At 45.4% G+C, this 19,053-nt stretch overlaps 1 protein-coding gene across 4 annotated transcripts; it reads left to right on the top strand.

Annotated features, from left to right (window-relative positions):
- Nucleotides 1-531: 531 nt before the first annotated feature.
- On the top strand, nucleotides 532-12,888 carry LPAR4 (lysophosphatidic acid receptor 4). 4 transcript variants are annotated; one of them, XM_068696915.1, is made up of 3 exons: nucleotides 532-1,354; nucleotides 3,703-3,944; nucleotides 11,225-12,888. In XM_068696915.1, exon 3 carries the CDS (start codon nucleotides 11,378-11,380, stop codon nucleotides 12,422-12,424), a length of 1,047 nt encoding a protein of 348 aa, XP_068553016.1. In that variant the 5' UTR covers nucleotides 532-1,354; nucleotides 3,703-3,944; nucleotides 11,225-11,377; the 3' UTR covers nucleotides 12,425-12,888. The 4 variants fall into 4 exon arrangements, with proteins under 4 accessions (XP_068553016.1, XP_068553018.1, XP_068553017.1 ...); XM_068696916.1 differs by lacking the exon at nucleotides 532-1,354 and adding an exon at nucleotides 1,426-2,352; XM_068696917.1 differs by lacking the exon at nucleotides 3,703-3,944.
- Nucleotides 12,889-19,053: the final 6,165 nt, after the last annotated feature.

The following is a 19,053-nucleotide window of genomic DNA, read 5'->3' as shown; positions in this document are numbered from 1 at the left end:
TTTATCTAGAGAGAAAGCAAACATGCCAGACAGGTACAGCTGCTTGGTTCAAATCCAAAAGCATCAAAGTTGGCATAATTGCTACGTTCTGGCCAAATACTGAATGAAGCACGGAAGGTTTTTTAAAAAATAAATAAATAAAAAATTATCCTGTATTTATTCTTCGAGGAGTAATTTGGCCCTCTTCCAGCAGAACTACAGCAAGCCTCCCTAATGGGTTTGCCCAGGGACTGGTACCTCTGAAGGCTCAGCCACGAGACATCCATCCACAAAGGTATCAGTGTGCTCACCCTACTCTGCATCACTGCTTGCAGCACACCCAGCCCCAAACCATCCAAACCACGCTTCTTTCCCCAAACAGAGGGATTTGAAATGCAAACTCGTTGTTTAATCTGTCCCCACTGAGGGTATTTGCGCTTGCATGAGAATGGTGCCAGGGGCTGAAAAGCTGCAGCATTACACCCGAGCAATCAGCCTTGCCATGAAAGCATGAGCATGCCCACAAGCCAGAAAAGCTGACTGCTGGCCACACATTTTGGGAAGGATGGAGGAAAGTTGGTAATTCCTGACTGCGAAGGCTTTACCTGCTGCCAGCGGGCAGCCCACGGGCATCCTGCTGGCTCCGTGCCCAGCCACAGCACGTGAACCAACTGCTCATACCGGTGGGTTTTGCATTTTAAGCCCTCCCCAGCCCCTATTTTCACCCCTGCACTTGTGCACCAGTGATGTGTGGCGATGGCCATCCCTTTACAATTTACCCAGATTGTCTCTCATCTTTACGTGCCAGCTGAAAAAGGGAAAAAATGGCCCTTTGGCCAGCAGGAATAGGAAACATCTGCACCTTCAGCGTTTTCAATTTAAATCCACACTTGCGTTTTACAGTCGATGTAAACTGCGAGCCCTCAGAGGATGAGGTTTTGCAGACTGGAGCGGGGCTGTTACATGAGATATTCAGGAAGTTATTTGAATCGACTGGATAAAAGCCGGTGGCAGCTGGGCGTGCTGCAGAAGCGAGACAGAGCCCGCTGCATCAGCCACCAGCCCAAGGAATAACATTAGTTCCAGCTCCACAATGAGTTGTTTACTGGCCTTGGCTGCCTGTGGGAACAGCCAAGAGGAGCGGAGGAAAAGGACAGACGAGCACAATGCGAGCGAGACACATTAGGTGGGAGGCTGGGCTTTGAAAGCACACTCAGGATTTCAAACCTATGGAACTGCAGAGGGCTGAAAGAGAAATAAAAGGGCACTGGCTGCTGCACGGCGTAAACAGGCTGAGACAAATAAGCCGGCTGCTGCATTTCTCCTCCCTGCTGCCTGAAGATCCTCTGTCCTAGCCGGAGGGCTGATATGAAAGGTAAGAGATAAAAACACAGCTTGCAGCTACGGGCTCTGCTGGAGGGCAGATTCACCCAGAGGCAGCAGCAGCTCTCAGGGCAGGCTGCACAGGCAGGAGTCAGAAGGCAGTGTTTAGAGCTGTGCCCCTACATTTTCTGAGAGCTTACAGGTTTTCCAGCAGGAACTTTCAGGCTTTCAGAGCAAACTGCTGGGGAGAAAGAGTCCAGGCAGCTCTAGGCAACCCCTTTGAGAATTTTCCCCAAACAAAAAGCAAGCAAACAAAAAATCTTTCTAAACAGATTTGGAAAGCTCTTCTGTTTGTACAGAAGGCTTTGCTTTGCAGCTCCCTGGCGCTACCCAACGCCCCCCTGTCTCCCACCCCCTCCTCACTTTTAATTTTTCAATGGGAAGGACAAAAAACAACAGCCACGCAAAGGAAAAGCCGAGCTTTTTAGAGTTTTTGCCCGGCGTGGGCACTCCTGCGGGCTGTGTCCGGGTGCTGTCACCCCAGCCTCGGTGCTCCCCATTGCCAGCTGCCCCTGAGCTGCTCACCCTCGCCCAGAGCCGAGCGATGCTCAACGGGGGAGAAATCCCAGCCAGAGGGACCCAGCACAGAGCCAGGCGCGGGGCGGGCTCTGGCTCCAATAATACATCCCTGCCCAATGGAAAGCGTTTCCTACAGAGACCCCCAAGGGTTCCCCCTGCCCACAGCCCCTGCACAGACATTGGGCCCATTCTTGCGTCCCGTTTCCCAAGACACGATGGCTGCAGCCTTCAGCAGTTTTGTTCCCTCCCCGAACAAAGGAACGAAGCGAGCTGCCGGGAGCTTTGCGCTTTAAAGATGAACGGCAAACTTTTAGGAGCGAGAGCCTGCAGATCTTCCGTGTGGGACTAGCTCGGCGTTGGCTCCGTGCACAAGAGAAGGATAAATGGGGGCTGTCAGGGGGGAATCGGTCCGAAATCCGCCGAGCGGCTCGGTGCCACGGGCGTGATCTCAGCCCCGGCCGCTCTGCCCCGGTAAGTGCCTGCTTCTTCGCTAATGCAGCAGAAAAACCTCCAAGATTTCATGTCAACCCTGAAAAAAAAAAAGATTTTAGCGTTTCCTAAAAGCTGCCAGCTCAGACAAAGCTGGGGTATAAATCTAGGCGGCTGGGCTCGAGTTGTGCATTTCAATGGAGATTAGCTGTGTTTTTTCTGCACAGGCAGATCTCATTCCTCTTACTTGAGCTGTGCTGTGATTTGGATGGAGGAGGTGAATGTTTCTGTTTAAAGGGAAAAAAGATGATCTCTCCAACTTTTTGGAAAGTAGTTACTGGAGAAGCTGCTTGTCCCAACTGTTGCTGTGGAAATCGTCATAATTCACATCATAATTCTCATTGTGTTGCTGCAGATGACACGTTAAGGACTTTTCCATCCCTGTTGTTTGTTGCAGATTTGTGAAAAATATGCCTGGCTGAGGGCTTTTTTTTTTGTACTTGAAGTCAGTATTGTAAAAACACTTTAATAGGAGCTTAAGAAAGGGTTCTATATAAATAAATGCGGCTTAAACTTAATGATTTTACAGTGATACATGCCTTCTGCTTCACGTACTGTGAGATCTGCTTTCTATAGGCTATATTAAAATTAGGAAACGTTGCATTTTTGTACTGCAGAAGTGTAGCATTTTGCTTATCTTTTTGACTTCCATTTATGGCCAGAATGCACTCCTTTTAATCTCAGTAGTAAAATTCCACTGGAAAAAAAAAAAAATCCTATAGAGCGCTAAGCAGATAAAACTAACGCTGTCAGAAGCAAAATGAACGATGAACAACATACTGAAAACAATTTGAAGATGCAGCCATTTGGAAGAAATAAGACTTAACACAGTATAAAATCACTGCAGAAATTTTGCAAGAAAAGATTTTTTTTTTTTTTAAATGATTGTCCTTAACCTTTCTTTGAGAGGAGACAACTGTGTGATTTAGCGCTGCTCCCCTATATGAACAGAATAGTAAAACCAAGATGATGGGAAGTGCAAAGTTCACAGGTCGGTGATAAGGATATCGCCCCCTCGTAGCAGTTTTTCATCTTCTTTCCCTTACTAGCATTCTGAAAGCCAAAATAAAGCAGGCAGGAAACTAACCTTGCAACTTCAGGGGTTCAAAGCCTATTCATTTTGAAAGAAGGTCCTGAAAAACATGGGAGGGAGGAAGGGTGGGGGAAGCTGAGCGTGCATTTCACTTTAATCCTCTGAGACTAAAAATGAGACTCCTGCTTGGCTGGGGCTAGGTCAGTTGATAAAAATCTGGAGTGAGGAGCCGAGCTTGTACGCAGAGAGACAAACGGAACCAATGCCTGAACGTGATTACCCGCTCGCTTTCATTGCAGAGTATTGCAATGAGACAGAAAATGTGAAAAACTGCACCTTCCAGTTTTCTGAGCGACAGCAGCGGTAACATTAGCTGCGCCCGAGCTCTGCAGCCCGCACCGGAGAGAGGACGCACCCCCAGCTGTAAGATGGTTGCCCTCCTCCAGCCTGTCACCTCACGGCTGGAGCACAAGAGGAGGAATTAAGGCAATTTTACCCAAACCTTCAGCCAGATCCTGGGGACAGGGAGCAGGATAGGAAGGTAGGTAACTTCTGTGCTCGGCACGGGAACGGAGCGAGAGGAGGTTGCTCCTTGAGGAGCACGGTTCATGGCAAAGCCATTTGGGAAGTCCCAGCCGAGGACTTTGTTCCTGTGGCACTGCTTTAGCACTTGGGACACGGCTGCTTGCAGCAGACAGAGCTCAAGCTCCTGCTGGGTGCTGCCCAGGTGCCCCATAAAGGGGTGCCAGAGCTCCTCTGCCCCGTGACCTGCTCACCCGGGCAGCAGTGGCCCTGCTGTGTCTTCTGGCGCATCAGGAGGAATGGTAAATGCCTACATGTAAGATAACCTCAAACTGCCATTGATATTTTATTAATCACATAAGATTTGCTGAATCGATGAACTGGAGTCTGCTCGGTCTCTCCAGGGCCACATCTACCTATGGCGATGTTTGCGATGCATCTGGGCAGGCTGCAGCAAACTCCAGCTAAAGCCGTGGTGTCAGGGCTTCCATTTACTGGTATCTGACTGTTGTGTACATGGATGATGTGCTGGCCCCTGTCTGATGGCCCCTAGTCACAAATGACTATTTGGGTGGCTGGTAAGCCACCCCATCCATGGGCTGGATGGGTGAGGATGGCTCCCAGAGCTCGCATCCATTCCTCAGGAGGTCTTCCCAGGTCAAGTGTGTGTGCAGCAGCTCTGCTCCTTCACACGCTGCACCTCCTCCATAAATAAGGACCTGATTTAGTCTCGGGGAAGGGAAGCTCACTGCCTTTCACAAAAGGCAAATTCTCTCCTTGAAAAGAGGAGCTCTTTATTCCCCAAAATAGACAGTGCACCATCTTCTGAGCTCAGTCCCATAAGAGGGGATAAAGATGCATATGGCATCAGAGCCAAAGTAGCCTGAGCTGACCCTAGCTGCAAGGAAAGTTTTCTGAACCATTTGTAGCAGTTTGGCTTGGTTTTGTAGAAAACACAGGCTCTTTACCTTGGCAAATGAAAATGAGGGGCATTCACTGGTCCCTAAGTCCTGAGACAAAGGCGGGTGCTAACAACATGGCAGGTTGCTTTCTCTGTATGTCACTGTCACAGTATCTTAAGTCCCTAATATAGGCCAAAAATAGATAGCCACAAATTAAGCTCTTTTTCTTTTATCAAATATTATTCCTATTTTCATTCTTGAACCCACAGATAACAGCATCTTCTTCCCTGGCAGGCATTTGCTTTTACATGGGAAAGAGAAATTATATTCCCCAGTGAAAGCAGGGGGCCTTATATCATGCCAAAGTATCACTCCCCTAAAAAAAATTTCTAAGCAACTTCAGGAACTGCCCTCACTGGCTGAGATTTGGTGTTTTTGCATTGTGGAGTCATTTTATGTTGTTTTTAACGCCCTGCTGCAATGCGTTACCCTGTAGCTCTTACAGAAAAATAGCATAGCTGCACGCTGTGCTTCCCCACACGTGCTCCCATTACACACCAGTGAATATTTTTCAAGGCCCTGCTGCTTTCCCCAGAGGGGTGGGGAGGGTGGTACGGTGTGGGACGGCACATCTCCAGTGCTCCCAAGGCCAGATGAGACTACAGCTGCCCACATCATCCACCCAGTCCACACTCCTGTCAGAAGGGAGCACTCAGACCTTCCCCTCTGCACCCAGAATAAAGCATTTAGAGAGAACAAAGCCCGGTTTTATCTACTCCAGACAGTAAATGAATGCAGGGCACAGATCCTTCAAGGTCCTGAGCGCTGGAGAGAAATACAGGTTGTCTTCTGTCCTGCTAATTTCCACGGATGTGGACCCACAAGGAAACCAGCTGTCCTCCCCTGTACTGAGGTTTAGCTTGCAAAAGCTGAAATAGGCATCTGTGCTGTGGTGCTGGCAGCTGGATGGAAGCTTGTTGATGCTAATATATGCAAAGAAAAAAAAAAGCCTATAATTTTTGGATAAACAGAGGTGAAAGTTCAGCTCTCCTGCTTCAGCGAAGGGACTGAAAAGGAACCACGGCTGTGGGAGCGATGCTCAGGTGAAAGGAGGGCTTCATGCGGCTGCAGGCGCCTCGCGAGGAGCAGGGTAAAGGCAACAAGAAGCCCAAAAGCCAAGCAATCACCAAGGAACCACTGGAAATTGTGTCAGAGAAGGCAAAGAAAGGAAGCTTTTTGGGCAGAACGCTGGCTGGAAAGAGTTTTGGAAGCGTAAGCAAATAAACCGAGTTCTGTTGTTGGATTCCCAAGCGGTTCAGGGAAACAGGACTCTCTTATTTTTTTCTTCTTAAACTTGCTTTGTAAATAAACAGGGCTACATCAAAGGCACAGCTACCTCCATCACCAGTTTCTACTCCTGAGCGAAAACAACCTGTAAATCTTCAAGAATTGGGCCAAACAGTGCAATGATGCTTTTCCTCAATCATTTTTTTTTTTTTAGTTTGCATCTAAATCTTGTTACCATGTTCTCTATTGAATCTAGCAATACTATTATAAAGTGATCTCTATTCAGAAAGAAACTCGAGAGTGAGAAGAGCAGCATTCCTACAGTCCTCCATCACCAGACTGATGGGTCCTCTGCAAGCAAAAGTGTCCCCCTTACAGGAATAAGATAACGCAGACTTCGCTGGGAAGTTTGGGGTGATTTCCACAGCTTCTGGGCTGCGGGCCAGGCCTTCTGAAAGCAGCTGTGGATGTTGAGGCCAAAGCACTGCAAGGGTTAAGGGGGTGATGTAAATGGAGAGAGACATTCTCAGTGAAAACAAAAAGAGAGTCATGCCCTGAGGATCAGTGTCTGAATATGGGGTAAGTCAGTTCACTATTCTCTTCAGAAGGAAACATTTTAATTAGCTCAATACAAAACAGATACAGCACAGAGAAGTCACCATGAGCAGGAAATGCTTTGTGGGTCTCAAAGGACAGTTAGGAGACAACTGGCAGTGCTGACCAATTAACAACAAAAAAAAAAAAGAGGCACCATTAGGTTTGGGTCCGATAGGCTCAGGTTTCCACTTCCCAGCTCCATCTTTGAGAGGAATGAAACCGGGGCCCTGCCACAACTCGCATCCTGGCTCCCAGGCAGGGGAAGGGGGTCATGAAGGCTCCCAGACAGCCAGAGCCACCGGGGCGGTGGCAGGAGGACAGGAGGGGCTGCCACAATTTTCCAGTTCGTTCTTCCTCTGCCCAAGACTGGGAAAGCTGCTGGTGAAACCTGATGGGCTGAAACAACCAAGCGTAACTTGTGGGATCACCTTCCCAGCAGGTGTGAGAGATGTCCTTACGCTGGTGGCAAATCCTGGGGAATCGAGGTACCGCTGGCATTGCAGGCCCTGCCACAATAAGTGTCAAAGTCATGAATAAAGAGCCTTTCTGCTGCCTTTTATGCTAATCGCCAGCAACCATCCCCTCCTGCCCTGCACAGCCTAGGCATTCTCTGCGATAAAACACAGGGAAGAATGGCCCTTTGAAGCTACAGAAACCTTCGCTGGACTTCAAAGTCACCCCTCTGTCTGCTTCTTTCCTACTGTTCTCAGCTACATCACTTCGGATTAGTAAATGAAAGGGATTAAAGCACTCCTACTTTCCATCCCTTCGGATAGTCAGCGGTGCTTTGTTTCCAGGCAGCTGCTTCGCTTCCCATCACCGAACCCTTCCTGCTCCCACCCTGCTGGGAGGAAACATGCACAGGTTACCTTCAGGCTGCAAGAGGTGCTTGGGAAGATGGAGAGCTCAAAGCAGTCAGTTTAACAGCCAAACCCAGACTTGGTGTCCCATGAAAAATTCAGCTCTTACTGAAGAGAGACACTTGGTGAGCTGAAATCCCGTTGTTACAGATATTGCAGGAGTAGCAAAGCAGTTTGGGCTCAGGGAGAGGCTGCGTTGCTGCGTCTCCATTGGTGCTTTGGTTTCTTTGATTTCACAGTGTGTGGTTTTCAAATGAGTATCTGTGAGCCTTTACAAATGATCGTTTTGGTTTTATGATTGCCCACTAGCAGTGCCATAGGATTATCAAAAACATTCACTTTTGCAGCTAGAAAATAGATGTTTCTGTCTATAAAATCTATATTTGAACAGTTACAGTACATCTCACCTTACCCTGTAGCGCTTACAACTGTCTGGAAGAATCCAAGTCCTACAGCTTTATGCAGAATGATCTAAACAAAAGTCTTCAAAACAAACAAACAAGAAAAAAAAAAACAACAAACCAAAGCCCCAACAATAACAAAAGCTTTTTGGGGCCTTCTGCATAATTACAGTGGAATGAAGGAGAGAAATAAACACCAAGATACTGAAGACAAGATAGTTTGCAGGAGTAAAACCATCACACACAGTCTCAGTGGTGGGTGCAAAGTGCACATCGTGCAGTTGTTGTACCTCCTGGGTAACAGGGAAGTGAAAACCCCTTCATGAAAGGAGTTCTTGTTGAGCCAAGGCTTAAAGCACGTGCTAGGCCCAAGGAAAATATTTATTTACAAGGTCAGGGTCTGAGTCTGTCAAAACACAAGCCCTGCTATAACCTAGAGAGATTTCAGGACAAAACCTCCTGAAAACACCCCAGAAATGATATTCCCACCTTTTGATCTCTCAGTTTTTGGCTTCAGGTCCTATAAAGCCTGTATCTCACAAGATTAGAGAGAACTAATGTTTTAAAAAAGCATTGCTAGGTTGTTGGGCTTTTTACCCCCAGCAAAGCAACAGAGGTGAATGCGATATAGATGAAGAGCATCCTGCTGCTTTAATCCTTAGTGAAAAGAAGGAAAGCAAATCTTACATCCAGCAAACTAAATCTGCAGACTGATGCTGCAGAATTTAAAGCACATGCCTCAGTTTGAAAGCAGCTTGTCGCCCTGTTTAAACACCTCTGTGTTAGACAGGTGAACAGCACAGGTTTGTATTTTCAAGACTGTAACCTAGCTAGACAACTGCTGGGAGGCAGTTCTCAGATTTATACAGCAGAAAAACTGATGTTGGCCCCTGCAGTTGGCTGATACAGAACAGGAGAAGGATCCAATAATCAAGCACCTTTCCTCCTGCATAACAAGCACCTGGGTCAGACTGCTGGCAAAGCCCACTTATGGCAGTAGTAAAGGTAGGAATTTCAAAGTCTTAAGCCTTCTGTGTCAGGTCTTGCTTTGAGGAATAACCGAAACCCTGAGCTACGTGCACAGATTGGGAAGTGGGGTTTCCATCTACCTCCCATGAATGTAATGGGAAAAACACAGATGAGCAAAAAAGCCCAAAGAGGCCTAAGGAACGTTTTGCTCCCCCACACAGCCCTTTCCCACACTGTCCACCCCCAGCCCTGTACGACACATAACGAATCATCTGCCCACAGCTGCTCGAGAGACAGCCCGAACCTGGGCTTTGATCTCATTTGCCATTGCCACACAATCAACAGTCATCAGATAAGGACACATCTATTTCTGATCTGAATATTTGCTAATGCAGGATATCGTTATCACAAACATGCAGTGCAAAAGACAAGGAGGAGCTCGCTAATTTGGGTTAAGAGCTTGTGTCAGTCATCTGTGGTAGCTGATGCACACACAGCAGATCCACCCAGGACAGCAAACCAGCTCAAAGCACTGCTTTGATGCCCCAGACCCGATACCATCCCTGCAGAGGGCAAGAAACCTCCCTGACAGGATACACGCAATAGTATCAAGACATCTTTTTGAATGTCAAAAAAGTGAAAAATCATCTGACGAGTGAGATCTGGGGATCCTCCCTTCCTGTTCTGCTTCAAACCCAGCCGATCTGCGATGGGCAGAGAACCATCTGGGTGACAGCGCTGCCTTCAGGGGCACGCACAGTGAGCCTGCTGCTGCCTGGGCTCTCCCAGAGGTGAGCAGAACGGGAACTTTCCACGTAGCCAAGCCATGGCTGCTGTGTCTTCCTCAGCACTTGACATTTTACCAGCAGACTCGCTGCCAGAATGTAACAATAATTGTCAGCGTGAGTTTTTCCCAGGAGGAAAACATTTGATTCTGATCAGTTTGCATCTCAAGTTGTCTCCATTCCATGCTTTCTGCCCCAGTTTGTTTGTTTACGTGTTGCTGTTTCAGTCTCTAACACAAACACATTCAATTACGTGTTTGCTGTTGTAACCATGTAGTCAGAGAAGCACTTTCTGGAACAGATCCTACTCTTCACAGCGGTTTCATCTCGAAATTACTCTGCAGTTGTAGTTACTAAGATGTTCCTTAGATTACAAACTACAAAAGAATTTACAAACTTCGCTTTGTATTTGGTTTGCTTTGTTTAAAGAGGCAAAGTTCTCTGCCCAAGTTACCCAACGTTGCTGCACAGCTCCAAAATGTCCCACTGCCATGCCCATTTCCAGCTCACAAACCCAGTCGGTGAGACTCTCCCTTCGCTTCTGCTCACAGGGTGATACAAGAACACCAGGACAGTCCATACAACACTTATTGTTCATAAAGCACTTATCTCAAACAAACACCATTGTTTACTTTAAGTCTATACCTCTCTAAAGCTTACTGAATTGGACAAAGTCTTACAAGAGCGTAGTTCATGAATTTTTACAAATTTCAAGTTCTCAAACTTGACAAAGAGGGGAAATAAGAAAATTGTCAGTGCAACTTAGAGAGTTGATTTTGCAAATCATTTTACATCTGAAACCCATCCCTTCAGTAAACAATACATGTAGTTTCTGTGAAAACAGTGAAATGATACGCTTAGTTTCTGTGAAAAACACAAATTTTTCAGTGGCAAGCATAAATTTGGAAAGCATTTTAGAAGGACTTCTGAAATACATTTTTCACTTTGAAAAACATAAGGATGTTCCTATTTCCAAGCAGAAAAAAGACAAAATAGCAATCTGTCAATGATTTTATTGCTTTTATTGTTTTTTCATTAAGTTGTAAATTCATAAGTTTAATTCCTGCACTTTTCAAAACAAACATGAAAACTTTCAGCTCCTTCAGCTCTTGTCACAAGCTTGGGTGAAGATTTCAGACCTAATTCCACAACTGGGCAATATCATGGGTCTGTGATTTAATTTCTGCCCGAGCACACTGGGCCAATTCCATCTCAAATTTTAAAGAAAAACCTTTCCAAGTGGAAAGCTGGAATTAGCTACCACTCTTCTTCCAATCGGAGGACAAGAGAGCAAAGGGGGAAGCAAGGCAAAAGCCATGTCTTAACTGCTGTGTTCAACTTCGAAAAATCCCAGTTATGGTGGAATTTATGAAGAGTACTTGGTAAATTAATTACTGGTCTTGTTTGCACACCCATTCATGTGGAGGAGTGTGTGCACTCAGACAATTTATATGATAGGAGGTTGCAAAACTGACGGCTTTATTTCTTTCTTCTTTAGGATGAAAGGACTTGCACTGAAGACATGGTAGCAGGGTGTCAAGCAACCTTCCTGGAATGCATTTCTTCAGGAAGAAAAGAGATCCCTGCCTTGTTTTATGGACGGCACTGAAGTAGACTTTGAAGTTCTTTGGAAGCACATCACAAACTTGGCATGGGAAACCACAGCAACAATCATACCTGTTTGACAGATGATTCCTTCAAGTACAACTTGTATGGAGCTGTGTACAGTGTGGTCTTCATCCTTGGTTTAATTACCAACTGTGCCTCCCTCTTTGTTTTCTGCTGCCGGATGAAAATGCGAAGCGAAACTGCCATTTTCATGACAAACCTGGCAGTTTCAGATCTGCTGTTTGTGTTCACTTTGCCTTTTAAGATCTTTTACAATTTCAACAGGCACTGGCCTTTTGGAGATAGCCTGTGCAAGATTTCTGGTACAGCGTTTCTCACCAACATCTACGGTAGCATGCTGTTTCTCACTTGCATTAGTGTTGACCGTTTCCTCGCTATCGTCTACCCATTCCGGTCTCGTACCATAAGGACCAGAAGAAACTCAGCCATAGTCTGTGCAGGTGTTTGGATATTGGTCCTCAGTGGTGGGATTTCAGCTTCGTTGTTTTCCACAACCAACATCTCCAACTCCAGCACAACTTGTTTTGAAGGTTTTTCCAAACGTATCTGGAAAACCTATTTGTCTAAGATCACTATATTTATTGAAGTGGTAGGATTCATAATTCCTTTGCTACTCAACCTTACGTGCTCTTCTTTAGTTCTCAGGACTCTCCGGAAACCTGCCACCTTGTCTCAGATCGGGACGAACAAAGAGAGAGTATTGAAAATGATCATTGTGCACGTGGCCATTTTTGTCGTGTGCTTTGTGCCTTACAATTCCATACTCTTCTTGTATGCCCTCGTGCGGTCCCAAGCAATAGCAAATTGCTCCTTGGAGAGGTTTGCGAGGACAATGTACCCAATCACGTTGTGCATTGCAACAATGAACTGCTGCTTTGACCCGTTCATCTATTACTTCACATCAGAATCTTTCCAGAAATCTTTCAACATAAAGACCCAGATAAAAATGGATTCTCTTTTCAAGACTGAGACCCCCCTCACAAAGACCACGCTACCAGCACCACAGGATGAAATAAGTGACCAAGCTATTACAAATGGGGGAGATCCAACATCTGAATCCCATTTCTAGTGCCATGTTTACACATGGAGTTATCCCCCATTACTTTTTGATTAACACCATGTGTGAACTAGTTCTTTCAGAGCATATGGGTTCTTGCATGGCGTTAATGAAGAAAAGCTACTTGGGGATAACTACACAGGTAGACAAATTGTTATACTGGGATTGCCCCACCAGATGTGACAGGCAAGCATTACATAAAACTCCTGGTGGACCTCTTCGGAGAGCATGGATGGCTGACAAATGCACCAGCTAAGAAAGGAACAGAACAGATTCTTTAACCTAATATGCCAACATTTGGCATTTTTTCCCCCTAGTGGTTAACATAGCACCTGCTGGGAAACATTTTTTTCTTAGAGATCTGTCAATATTTCATGCCTTCTGGAAATGCATCATCACATGTTAACTCAGTAACTTCACACAATATGTATGTTTGCTTAAAAAAGGCATAATAAAAGCTTTTGGCTTTTCCTTGACTACAAGAGTATATAGATCCTGGCTTCACTAGGTACCTGCATATTAAGTTTATTGTATGGAAAGGCTTGGAATGTAAATAATTGTTTTGAAAGTAAGCAGATCAGTTACTTGATATAAAAAAAGTAATAATGATGCAGTTTTGAAATAAGTTTCATTTTTGTAAGATTAACATGTCTTGTAATTTATTTTAAGTGACATCTCTAGGGAGAATTAAAGAGCACATTACTGCTCTGTTGCACCTGGGTTTTTACATCCCAGGAGATTATGGGACTTAACCCATAAAGTCAGCTGAAGGAAAGGGCCTGAAACCCCAGAGTTCTTGCCAGGCCAAGTCTCTTACATGGAAATCACATACATCTGAAAGGCTGAAGAACCTTGGAGTACTGACCTCACAAAAAAGCATGTTTGGATATAGAAAATTGGTGTCAGTGCATCCAATTAACAGAAGATCTTGTGATTGCTTGGTTTGCTTTTTTTTTTTTTTTTGCTACAAAATCAACTAATTAAACTAGGTCTCAAAATAACTCCAAAAAAAAAAAAAAAAAGTAAAAATAAGTCACACTCTTCCTAGTTGCAATGTTTTCTTGTTTTGCAATTAATTTATTGCATAGCCTGCATTTCCTTTTACAGATATAGATTATATAAATATGTGGAAAGTTAACTATCTGTATGTTGTTGCATTTTACTACATGGTTCATTTCTCCAGCTGTTGTTTCGCATTTCAAGCTGTACTGACTTTACCAGGCCAATTCATTCTTAAGCATAAGACACATAAATGAGGAAACCAAGTAAACATGAAGAAGTATGAAGTTATTACTTGTTAGATCAGTAATCTACATTTTCCACGGTACACCGTAACGCTACTTCTAGGGCTATATTGCCAAAAAAGACAAAATATTAATTGAACAGATGTTTTCCACTCAGCCATTTATCTTACTTCCCTCAGATCAAGTCTCATGAGATATCAAGCTACACAAGCATGATTACTTCTTAAAGCAATCAGTTTTTTTTTTTTTGAAGTGTATAAAGAATTCAGCTGCAAAGAAAAATGTTATGCTATAAATGGAGTATTTATTAATACATTCACTTAGAATTAAGTCTTCCCAAACTAGCTTACCAAGTCTAAAGCAAACCCTAGAGGTCACTATTTAACCCCTAAATGGCTGCCACTTATCTACTGCCCCTGGCTGTTGGCTCTTACTGCAGAAAAGTATGATTAGCTCATTATGTGCAGAGTACTACAGCACCCAAACTATTCCACCTCAGCTTTGAGTTATGGCTGTATTCACTAGAAACCTGCACACAAGACTGGCTTGGGAGCTTTTTGCTGCACATCAAACTTAGACATCACTTTAGAGCAGAGAAAAAGGTGAAAACAAGCAGAAATTATTCAAACCCATTGGTGGAATAAAATAGATGTGGCAGGACAAAGGCACAGTTACAATAAATTAATTACAATAAATTTGTCAGCAGCTGGGAAAAGTTTACCACAACTAGAAGCAGTGAGTTGTGTTTAATGAAGCTTTTAAGAAGCCTCAATATCTGAGGAACACCTCTGCTCATCCCCTTACACTGAAAGCACAAGACCCCAACATCTGATTTTAATGAGCATTGCTCTCACCTGCCTCCTCCCAATGCTCCTCCCTAAATCCACCAGCATGGCCCTGTAATTCAGCACAGTCACTTAACCGTACACTAAGTGAAAGTCCGTGCCATGCCCCTTTCCTTCCCATACAGGCCTGAACTATTTTAAACTTTTAAAGTTTCGTATTTCCTTTGGCTGATGAGCCTGTTTCAACACTTGCCATAAGATGTATACATTTCAGAGAAGCTGTTTCCATAACTTCAGATCAAAACGCAGAGCGAGGCGAGAGGCAGGGTTTTCCAGGCACAGCACTGCCTCTGAGGGCTGGGAGACATCCCAAGCTGGGCAAGAGGGATGGGGCACCCACCCCCAATACTCTGCCACTAATGGGTACTTGAAAATAGCATTGGGTGAGATGAGTGCTGTATTCACAGGGGTGGGAGAGAGAAGGGAAAAAAGAATACACTAAAAAGCTGAGGTTACAGTACTGAAGATTCATTTCAGCCTGTTGGTTAGAAAAATATATGGCACGTGAGTACATGCTCTTGTACGTGGTATAAAAAGCCTTTTTTCTTCAGTTTTACAAAGACTAGAAACTTGTTTACAGGCTGGCTTGCTCGCAATGAGCAACCTTTAACTGTCTGCTTGCAAACCTTACTTTAAAGCTGCTGCTTCCCACTTGCAAACAAGGAGCAGAAAGCCAGCATCCCCACGTCACACAGGGGTTAGGAGCTTTGTGGGATGAGGCTGTTCTCACCTGGTCACTCTGGGCTGAGCAGGGCAGAACCAGGCTCAGCACCAGGCCAACATCTTGTCTGCAAGGATCCTGGAAGACCTGCTCTGTGCTCCGCAGACCTTCCTCTAGCTAAAGCCAGGGGAAAAAACATCTAACCTAGAAACCACTGTCTAGCCTTCTTAAGGAAATGTTAAAAGAGAGGGGGAAAGAACTGTGTGTGACTGGACAACCTCCAGGCTGTACATACATAGCTTGACTGTAATCCGAGCATAATGGTTGTCTTTTTCTAAGTGAAATGAGTGCCAATGCTTACAAATTTCTGTTTGCAGTTTTATGGGGCAAGAGCTGCGGTCGATATTCTCACATAAAATGTAATACTATCATCATGTGCCAAAACGCTAACTGAAAAGATTCATTATTTTGTAATTTAATACCTTATAAATTATATGGAGATCATATGTTGACTGACACTCACATCTGGTAGAAGAGTTCTTGACTAATCTTTTTTCTAGGTCAGGTATACCAAGTAAATGCTCTATGGTTTGTGTATAAATAACCAATTATGCATTCAGGAAGAAGAAAAGTAATTTTTCAGATGCTGGTAAAGCCAGGCTGGGAGGAATGATGGTGGTAAATGAAGAGTGGATTCACAGTTTTTCTGGCTAACACGCAGCAGAGCTCCTTCTGCCTAACAAAGGGCTATTGTCAGCAAACAGCACGCACCACAACTAGGGGTTTAGAAGCAAAAATCAAATTAGAAGCTAATGCCTTTATCTAGCTGAAGCTAGGAGACAGGATGTGGCAGTGCTCTCAGATGCTAAACATACTGTGTTATTCAAGGGTTTCACCGCTCCCAGCCAGCTCACTTTTCCTATTCCCCATCCCTCCCCATGCGATTCACTCGCTGTAAGCTCACCACAGCACTTTGCAGTGCTTTCCCTGCTGGCACGCCAGAGCTCTGAAAAGCAGCCTCTGCCCAACTGCCTCTGCATATGCACAGCTGTGCAATGCGCCGTGCCAGCCCCAGTTCCCAGGGTAGGTGTCATGATGTGAGGAAGCCCAGCCTTGAACAACAGCCACCCCGAAAGCCCCTCCTCACACAGGAGGATTTTTTTTGGTAACACAGCAGGCTCTACATCAGAAGAAAGGCACCAAGTGTTTGTGTGACAGCACAAATCTTCCCCCATCTTCACAGAACCAGTGCAAATTACCCAGGCTCCAATATTTGAAGCACAAGGGCAAGGAGGCAGCGAAAGTCATACACAAGTCATGCCCTGGTCCTTGCACAAGTTACAATGAGAAGTCCCTGTGCTGCCCATGCACATACACAGCTGTTCCTCAGAGAGCAAAGCTGTTCCCCCCACCCTCATCCATCACAGCCCTGCTGTGTGGATTCAGCCTCTAAAAACACCCCCAGGATGGTTTTTGGAAGGCCTCCCTGTGGTGCTGCAGGGATGACAAGGAGACCCAGTCCTGCTCTGCTCTCTATCCAGGGGAAACATGCTGTATAGACCAGAGGTCGTTTCTCTGGGAAACATTAGGTAAAGGAGAATAGGACCAATCACACTGATGAACTCTTACAGCCCCTTTAGTGATCTTCTTGAAGGCTGGTGTCCCTACACAACTCCCCAGCACCACTCTGCGTCTCTCCCAGCGGGTGGATTTGCTGCAAAATGGGCAGGAAATGACTGTCTTGGAAATGCTGCCTCAGAACAGCAGCAGACAACAACAGTCCCTGTGAAGGAGCATTTACACAGGGCTCTGTCTGGAGAAAGAAAACAGGAGGCGCATGGTAACAGGGAGGAACTGGGCCATGCACGCAGCAGCTGAGGCTGTTTCCCCAGCACACTGTGGAGATGCTCAAACTGTCATCAACCCAGGCCGACAAATCCAAGCAAAACAGGCCAGAGCAGCACGGGGGCAGCCGTCCTGCAGAGCCGCCCTGTGCTGCTCCGCTGGGTGGGACACCAGAGCCAGGCCGTGCCTGCAGAGCGAGCTTAACCCCAAATCCCCACTGCTGCCAAAAATACGGGCTGCAAGGGCGTGAGGTGAGGGCACCAACAAAATAGTCCTTGTTGCAGTAAGCAGATTATGTTGCTCAGCATTAAGAGGCACAGCTATTGTTCACAAGGCTAAAAAGTCCAAACCCTGTTTCTCCCCCAACTAATGCTCGAAGGGAGGTATTTTAACTCTGTGTGACCTCAAGCTTACCTGAGAATCCTGCCTGGGTGTGAGCAGTGCATCAGGCCTCTGACACAGCTCAAACCACCACGAGGTGCTGAATTTTCAAAGCAAGACTTGTGGTAGGTTCAAGACAATGTGCTCAAACAGCCTTGAAAGCGAGAACAACCCACACAGGGCACGTTTCTTACTTCCCATAGATATTACAGATCCTCTTCTCCAGGTACTAATTCCAGCTGCTGGAATCTTTCATCGTTTGTCCTGCTCATACCCATGTAAATTAACATGGGTCAGTTCTGCCCCTTGCTGTGCTTTTTGCAGGGTGAGGGAACTGCCTGGGGTTGGGTAAAGGCAGGACAAAACAGACAGACAGTCTTAAGCCCATCACTTAGTACAGTGATTTTACCCCCATTTCACAGCAAAGAAAGAAAAACAGTGCTATTCCTGTTTTTCTATGGAAAATGTCACTTCACTTAAAAATAATATTTAACAGTGCTGGCTGTTCTCTCAGTTCTTAGATTTCATCTCTTCCATGGAAAAACAACAGGACTCATGAGCACACCTAAAACACCAGGACAAGAAAGGAGTCGGGTAGTTTTCTCTTTAGGATCACTGGATGCATGTTTTTCCAAAACATTTAACTGTCAAGTACCTAAGAAAACCCTACACTGGCTGTTCTCTGCCTGTGGGATTTAAACCAATGTAAATACTGTACAGAAATTAACAACGTGCATGTTTTGCACTGCTTGCTCTTTTTTTAAATCCATGTGTGTGCACGTGTGTGCGTGCGCATAATGAAAAAGTTTTTTCCGGGAAAACAGCACGTGTGAGTATGCTCATTTATTCCTGACTTCTATAAATACACACATTAACTGGAATAATATTTAAATTGAAGGTTTTCTGTAGAGTTCTTGAGAAACGCTGGCTACGTCCATCATGCAGTTTCCTGGAAGCCACGAGCATGGGAAACTGGTTGTTTTAACTTTTTGTTACACATCCCACCCCGGCTGCATCTGAGTCGGTGCATCACCACCTCAGTTGTCCCTGCAGTCGTGCCATGCTTCCTTCAAACTCACTCACCGTGGCACTTCCGAAAGTCATCATCCTAGGACCACAACTGACAAATGAGGCCAGAACAGCTGCCAGAGAGCCTATTTTTAATAAGTTTACTTCCCTGACATCCCATCTCCCTTCACCAGCACCAGACAACAAAGTCAGAGCCTGGGCTGCCAAAATCCCTTTCTGCTTGTGCCCCCTGCAGCTGCCCTCCTTTTGGCAAGGACATCTGTAGTTCTTCTCTCACCCTCCTATTCCCTATTCCTCCTCCATGGGAAAAGGAAAGCATCCATCTCTAGGGCTGGTGATTTGGCTCTTACATTAACTTCAAGCTCAACCCTGGCACAAAGCTTGTGTCCTCGCACTAAGAATAAAATTAATCCCGAATGTCTCCTGCCCACCAGACCAGGCTGTGCTGCTTCCAGAGCTAGCATCAGGCTGCGCTGTCACTGCAAGTGACCTGGCAGAAGAGTGATCTTGGCAAAAGTGAGTATTGAGATCCTACCCAAGGTGTCTGAACTGCACTGCACACCTGAACATCTGACTGAGGAGCTGACAGGCAGAGGTTTATTTTATTTCCTTACCTTTCCTTTCCTTTATTTCCTT

This window comes from Anas acuta, chromosome 13 (assembly GCF_963932015.1).
Source record: "Anas acuta chromosome 13, bAnaAcu1.1, whole genome shotgun sequence".
NCBI lineage: Eukaryota > Metazoa > Chordata > Aves > Anseriformes > Anatidae > Anas > Anas acuta.
Note: the sequence above shows the minus strand (reverse complement) of the source record. Positions and strands in the feature narration are given on the sequence as shown.